Below are 7,620 nucleotides of genomic sequence, written 5' to 3'. Positions count from 1 at the left end.
TTTCTTTGGTAAAGGTTGCGCACGAGAAGACGCATGGGATCTTATTCACAAGGGAATGACACGAAATGGGAAACATTACCATTTCCAAGGTAAAAAGATCTATAGTGTGCAAAATAGCATTGTGTAAAAGTCGAAGTATAAGGCACACAGATACACATGTAGCGACGCTCCCTTTCTAAAATACTCCAGTTTCGAGTTCTCTGTTGCTCAGGGTTCGCTATAGCCTGGGTTTTGTGTAGAATATTCATGTGTTCCAGTGAAGCTCCGTGAAGTGTTTGTATTGTTGAAGTTGTGCATTCTTTACTCTAACGTTGGTATTTGTGAATATTTAGACACTGATACGAGACTAAGCCTGAGTAAATGAGTCTGCAATATAGGAACACAGCGGTGATTTACAACTCGTAAAAGGTCTATCCTATAACCCATGTTCTATTATATTATTATTAAACAAAAAAAAAGTTGGAAATGTGAGATACATTTCATATTGTACAACTAGTGTCCCTCTAACGTGTGAAGTCAATCGTATGGAAAAATTACTTCCGGGTCCCAAAAGGTTTTTTTTTAGACTTAGCAGTTCTAGTCTGCGTGCATCCGGTCTTTTCTCTGTCAAGAAAAGACCAGATGCATGCAGACTAAGCAGATGTCATAACCGTAAAACAGTAGATCTTTTATTGGTCATAGGAACGGTTACTTTTTCTCTCAAATGAAAAAAGCATTTGCGTTACAGTGTTCCATTCTCCACATACTTTTCTCCATCATACCACAGTCTCTCTCCTTGAGATTGAACACGAAAGTAGGATTCTTATAGGTCAGCGGTACTCCATCTATCCACTGTGGTGTTTTTTCCTTCGTTAGATCATTCAACCCGATCCAGGTCCCGTCGACAAAAACTCTGTCTAGAATATAATTGATATTATAATGCGATCCTTAATACTATCTATGAATGACAATACTAAACAAAAGAATATAAGGTCATTTGAATAGAGGCTTTGCACCATGATAGGAGGCACAACAATGGTCTTTTTACACTGAATTCTTTCTCATGCAAATCACATTCGACTAGATTGTTTTGTCCCCCGGAACAATTCCTCTAGAAAATCAATGCAAGGGGTCTTCAGTCGAGAATAAAAACAGGGCAAAGCCGGTTGAAGCACATGGTGCTGTCTAAAACAAAAACAGATAAATAGGAAATACGCAACTTCAAATATTTAAATAAAGTTTTAAAATAAGCTCAAAATTCAGCATTTTGTGTTAGGAAATCCATAGAATAATATAGAGTACCGTTTAAATTTTTTGGGTTTTGCTATGTTGAAATTGAAAACGTGTATGATTCCTCAAGGTCATTCAGCGGTTTTGAGCATTTTTTTTAACGTACGTAATCTTACGTGGACTCAAATTGATTGTTTAATAGTAGGCAGTCACCTTTAACTGAAGGACATTTATGGGCAAAAGACCCCATCAGATTTTTTTTAAATTTTGCACGACGAGAGAACATCATATTAGAACAAAAATAAGCAAATAAAAAAATGGAGGTCCCCGACTTCGTTTAGCTGTCAGAATGCGTTCACCCCTTTTACTGTAAAAAACGCGCAAACAATCGCAAACATGGAAAGCTTTACTTACTTTCATATTCATCAAGATGAGCACGCGCACTAAAATCATGTGTAGAAAGGATGCGCGCGAACGATATCCATGAACGTTTTAAAAGGATCAATTTTGGCAACTTGGATAGCAATAACCAGTCAAATATTATCGTTTTCGAAATATTGGGATTTGACGCTTGCTAGAAGACGATCTGGGGGGCAATTTGTCAGAATCCCTCGTACAAAATCGTCAAAAGGAAAGGTAAGACTAAGTGCTTCGGATTTAGTTTATATTCAGAATAGAACATATATATGCATAATAGTGTGAAAGAGGCATTTTATTTATTCAAACAAAAGATCTTATTCGCAATTTAATGACGCATAGTGTGAAATGGGAAAACATTACCGGTCCAAGGCAAAGACTGATCTGTATAGTGTGCAAAGTATAAGGCAAACATATATATAGGTGTGGACGCTACGTTTTTAAAATTATAAAACCCACATTTTATATTATTTCTACAAAAACGACAAGGATTTTTTTTTTAATCCTAGCAGTACTTGTGAGCAGTTGGTCCCGGAAATATTCCATATATAATTTTGGAGCTCTTTCTTTATCTTCGGAACGCGTTACTTTTTCTCACAGATGAAAAACGCATTTCCGTTACAGTGTTCCATTCTCCATATACTTTTCTTCATCACAGCACAGTCTCTCCCCTTGAGATTTAGGTAAAGAACGGGATTCTTATAGGTCAGCGGTGTTCCATCTGTCCACTGCAATGTTCTTTCCTTCGTTAGATCATTCATTCCGATCCAGGCCCCATCGAGAAAAATTCCATCTAGAATATGAGTAAAATCAATGCAATCATTAAAACTTATCTGTACATAACGATAATGGCGTAAATATGCCTTGCCGTGACCGTGATGTTTTCTAGAAATTTGATTTGGTTATTTTAATTTTTTGTCGCCAAAATTAATTGGCCTCGCATTGCATTGACATTGGCTTGCAGAGGCTGCTCCGTATTCATCCCGTCTTTTCGGGCATTTGATTGGATGGAGAGTAAATTCTCTTGCAATGTGATTGGTCTGGCGTATATCCCTTGCCATGTCACGACCGTGTTCGTGCAGTCAAACGAAAACTTCTCTAAAACAATTGGTGGTAATTACGTAAGCAAAGGAAATTTTTAATGACGCCATCGTAGAAAGGGGTACTTGTTTCTTAGAGAAAATCACGACCGGGAATCTAATCTATCATAAGTCATTTGAATTTGAGCGTAACGTTTTCCAGAATGGGCTTCCTGTGTCTGCCTATAATTGTTGACTCGTTCGTACCTCGAACTTCATAAATTTCATCTCCAGTAAGATCAAAAGAAATCACAACAAGAGATCTAATCCATCCCGTAAAACGGTTTTGCCCAGCACTGTCTTGACCAATGAAAAATGTGGGATTCCCAGTAACAAAAATTTTTTGTGTGGAATCAGGCGCCGTTTGTTGCGATTTTGATTCAAGCGTCCCATTGAAGTAGAACATCCCAATTCGTGAGTAGCGATTCCATGTGAACGCGATGTGTAGCCAGGTATTAGCAGGAATGGAACTGTAATCAGATGTTGATCAAGTGGATTAATTATAGATACCATTATTGCCATTATCGCCTTCAATGTGCATAATACCTACCCCCTGAGGGTCGAGAATAAATTGCCCACGGGGATAGAATGGATACTTGTCATTGTTCGTGTAATCGCAGTTCAATCTCTACCAGCTTCCACCCCTGACAAGAGGTTTTGCTAAGGAGAGAGAATTACCAACAGGGGATGGGGAGGGAGTGCCCGAGGGGGGAGGGGAGTATCCGAGAAGTTTTCATTCCACTCACCCCACGCTAACATAACGTAGCACGTTCTTTTTCGCAGTGTAGATTTCACTAACAAACTTCTTCCCTTCGATGTAAAGCCTGAATGCAGCGTTCCGGGCGTCTTTATAATCACTAAAGATATACATGGTCCTCTCTGGGTTTGGGGTTTTAATCCACACGGCCAATGTTAATGAGCTTTTGTGCATAGAAAAACCACGTGTGGTAGCATAGTCATCCACTCCATCCAGGGACAAAGAAGGCTTGCCATCTAGAGTAACTAGGCTGGCTCCATTAAAAAGGCTTTGAAATATCAATTCAAAAATATAAAACACTTCAATATCTTTTTTGATTGGTTGATATCTATATGGTTAATTAGTCATTCCGGGATCGCGGAAAAAACTGGGTCGTGTTGGCATGTCTATTTCGTCCCCCAAAACTCCCACAATGCACTGCAATGCCAACACAACCTATAGCTTTTTTCTTTTCGAGTCCTTGAGCATATATGCCAAGAAAACCGCTGAGTTGCCATGGCAACCTTGAAACTGACACAATAACATGAATACGATAAAATTTCGTACCCAGAGCCCGCGTTCCTCTTGGTCAGCGCCTTTCATTTCTCGGTACTGACCAAGAGGAACGCGGGCTCTGGGTAAGAGATAAACTGTATACATACAACAATGAGTGCTTTAATCAAGACAATTTCAGCGACTTTTATTACCTTAACATTGAGGAAGGTGTATCCAAATCTGTGATCAGTCTCTTAAGTAAATCTGTAAAAACCGATTGAGGAAAAGAATGTAAACGTTAGACTCCCTGTGTTATATAAATCTGCCAAAATAGGCTTTATTATGCCACACAAACCTTTTATCATTAGAAAGTGATTGACTAGATTACATTGTATGATTACAGCTTACGTTTTCCAATCACACGCGCGCGAAATCGTACTTTTCTGTCTGTCACGTCAAGGTTTTGCTTGACGTCAATCAAAGTGTTTCCATGACAATGTTGGAAAATACAAAGTTTTCAAGAGCACGTGTCAATGGAATGTTATGAAAATGCCTTGATTGACGTCCACCAAAAACTGTACGATTTCGCCCTAGTGATTGGGATTGCGGTAAGAGGTATATCTACGTACAGCTTCGTTTTTCAAGGACCATCAACTTCTGTAAAAACTCTTCCTCCGTCACGCTTGCAATGGAGGCCAAGTCCCCACCAAGGTTCTGACAGTACTGTCTTGCATCGTGCCAGGGTCTTTTATCATTGAAGAGCTTTAAATACGACGAATTGAAGTAGAACCAATCATCCGGCAAGGCTAAAAAAAATAATTTTTTTTTAATGGCCGCGTTTTTCGAATTGGCGAATTCCCTTAAATTGACCATCAATATAATATAATATCTTCACATTTGAAAATAACACTTCTTAGCAATAATGAAAAATAGATATTTCATTGATAATTGTATATTTAAAATATTTATCCAGTAGTGAATAAAAGGTATATAATATAATATAAACGTTCTTTGACAAGCTTCGTGGCAAGTGCAACCACTCACCATCCTTTTCTGGACAATCTTTCTGTACACAAAACCTTTTTTTCTGGTGATAAGATCAAAACAAACTGGTTTTAAATCATATACTTGCCGATCGGCGAAACAGTCCTTTTTTATTTTCATTTTCAATATGGCCAGCATAGTTACAAAAAAAACACTCAAATACCTTACCTGACGCATCACTCAAATCAAGAAATATTTTACCAATCAACTATTTACTTTATGCAGAACCAGTACTGAATGTATTGTCCAAGGGTTCATGTGCACTTTAAGGGCACACCTCATCTAAGCAAAACATGTCTCACCTGTGATTCAGCGTACTGATATCCTTCCATGCGCACAAAAGATTCGGGTTTTTGCTTCTTGTTCGACTGATTCAACTCACACACGTTCCCGCTATTTTGATTTTTATAAACGTTGATTGAAAAACATATCAAGGTTTCCTCACACGCCGTCATGCAGTCTGGTAAGAACAGATAGAGAGTTCTTATCACGTGACCAACCAATGCGTAACCATGGTCACGGTGAAAGGGCGCAAAACCAGCAGGACAAAACTCGTTGGAAGAAACGATTGTCATGGCAATAGTCGAGAGGAAAAACAGGTAAAGCAGGTTGAACCACATGGTAATGTCTAAAACTATCTAGAACTGAAACAGAGAAATCCAGTCAGTAGCGGCTATATATCAAAGATATCATAGGCGTGTACACTTAATTGAATAATCGTTGTCGGGTTCAGAAACATAGAACATAAAAGCTGAGACCGAAATGGCACATGGGAAATGCCATACCTGTATCCTCCTTTCTTTCCAACATCCACTTTGAAGAAAGTTGTGCAGATCAGTCGTGAAACCAAAGCAAACCCAGGAACAGTGAAAAAGGCTGAATTGTTTTCGTCTATACAGTTCGAGTATTGCAAATATATGGCGGATTTCAAAATTATATTTGAAAGTTGATTGATCGAAAATCAAATACGTCGGGAAATTACTGGACTATTTCAGTGATCTTTTGGGAATCAATAACTTTTGCCGTTTCAATCGACCATCTGGTTTTGTAAAATTTCACCTCACTCAATTATTCAAAGCACTTTTGAATAAATAAACACGGTCTCACTTCTCACAGTCGGATAAAGTATCGCAAGAGACAATGAACTGTAAAATTAGACCAAAAGAAGAAAATTACTGAAATGTTTGTTTCTTTATGAATCAACAATAACTTTTGCCTTTTCAATCATCCTGTTTTGTGAAGTTTCGTCTCACTTAATTATTCAAAACAAGATCAGACTTTTCATAACTGTCTTAAATTATAGGAATAAATATATATTTTGAAGCTTCAAATGCGTCAGATTAAAAAAGTTATAAAAATAAGCGAAAATTATACAATTTTACTACCAACAAAATTTCAGGGGATGGTTTTTATTACACACTGTTAGTTTTTAAAGTGTTTTTTAAACGCTATAATGTAAAGATTAGCTGTTAGACCACCAAATAGAAAGTAATATACATTCAAATATCAGAGCTTCGAGCTACCTAGGACGCTTCTTTCTTCAGAGCTAGAAAGATTTTACACAATAATTTGGTCTATCGATTAAAAGTGAATAAGAAGAAAACTTTTAAACGTGAACAAATGATCGCATGAGTGAAAGCATTGCAAAAAGATAGTCAACGTAGTCCTGTTAATGTAGTCCCTTTTCCCATTAGAACTACTTCATATTCTCTTGCTATACTTAGATCTATTATGCTTACTTTTTGAACCAATGTAAAGAATTTTTCACAAAAGTAGTCACCGTTTTCTATTGGCATATGAAGATGGGAGCCGAAGGCAAGTTTTGGATGTGAGGCTAACGGGAATTTTCTATAGAAATCACACTTTTTCTGGATGAAAAGTTCGCCTTTCGTTTTCAGTTTGGCTAACATAACCATATTCTATAATTGACTTTAAAACGTACCTTTTATCATCACCTCGCCAACAACCAGAGCCTCTCGCGAACCTAAATCTGTCTCACCTTTCTTATAAATTTCGGCGGCACGCTCTTGGGTCTCCCATATTGACATAGAGTCCTTAATTAATTATAATTTGAGTCTGAAATTGGAAATTATTTGGCATGGCTTGTTAGGGAATAGATTGAGTCCATTAATCATTAATCTTGCCAGTTAGAGTAGCAGCGTGATACTCGATCCTTCTAGTTCTAGATCTATGTATTTTATTATTTATTATTTCTAATGCTTTTGATGTCAATAGAGGTTTTGCAACATAACGTGCCCACGCCCATAATACTGCTTGGGCTGCCTGTGGTTAAATGGCAGAGCAATAAAATCCCTTTGCTCTCGGGAATTGAATTCTTTCTTATGTAAAACATTGTATTGTTCCTGCCATCTAACATGGCTGCCGTCACGTGATGGTGCAAAACCTCCATAGACCCCTTGCACTGAGTCCCGAGAAAATTGTTTTGGCGGGACGGGAAAACAATGGATGTTTTTTGCAGAAAAGACGGCCTATTGTTTTGTCTTGTTTTGCCAAAGAGATCATGTCTTAAGATTTCGCAGTCGTGAATTCTAATGATTTTAATGCTTTAACATGCTTGAACAAATTTTTTGTTTGGGTGCGCGAGAGTGGTTAAGATACATATACTAATTAACTGTTGTT

At 37.7% G+C, this 7,620-nt stretch overlaps 1 protein-coding gene across 1 annotated transcript; it reads right to left on the bottom strand.

The window, feature by feature from the left end:
* Nucleotides 1-2,028: 2,028 nt before the first annotated feature.
* LOC116297122 (uncharacterized) lies at nt 2,029-7,012 on the bottom strand. The gene is made up of 8 exons (XM_031705284.2): nt 6,923-7,012; nt 5,283-5,624; nt 4,981-5,023; nt 4,566-4,742; nt 4,149-4,200; nt 3,452-3,730; nt 2,913-3,175; nt 2,029-2,419 (listed from the first exon to the last, which is right to left on the bottom strand). Exons 2-8 carry the CDS (start codon nt 5,598-5,600, stop codon nt 2,211-2,213), a joined length of 1,341 nt encoding a protein of 446 aa, XP_031561144.2. The 5' UTR covers nt 5,601-5,624; nt 6,923-7,012; the 3' UTR covers nt 2,029-2,210.
* Between the last annotated feature and the right edge of the window lie 608 nt (nt 7,013-7,620).

The sequence above is a fragment of the Actinia tenebrosa genome, unplaced genomic scaffold, assembly GCF_029948245.1.
Source record: "Actinia tenebrosa isolate PJP-AT-01 unplaced genomic scaffold, QUT_ActTen_1.0 PGA_scaffold15__27_contigs__length_11533743, whole genome shotgun sequence".
NCBI lineage: Eukaryota > Metazoa > Cnidaria > Anthozoa > Actiniaria > Actiniidae > Actinia > Actinia tenebrosa.
This window is presented reverse-complemented; position numbering and strand designations above follow the sequence as displayed.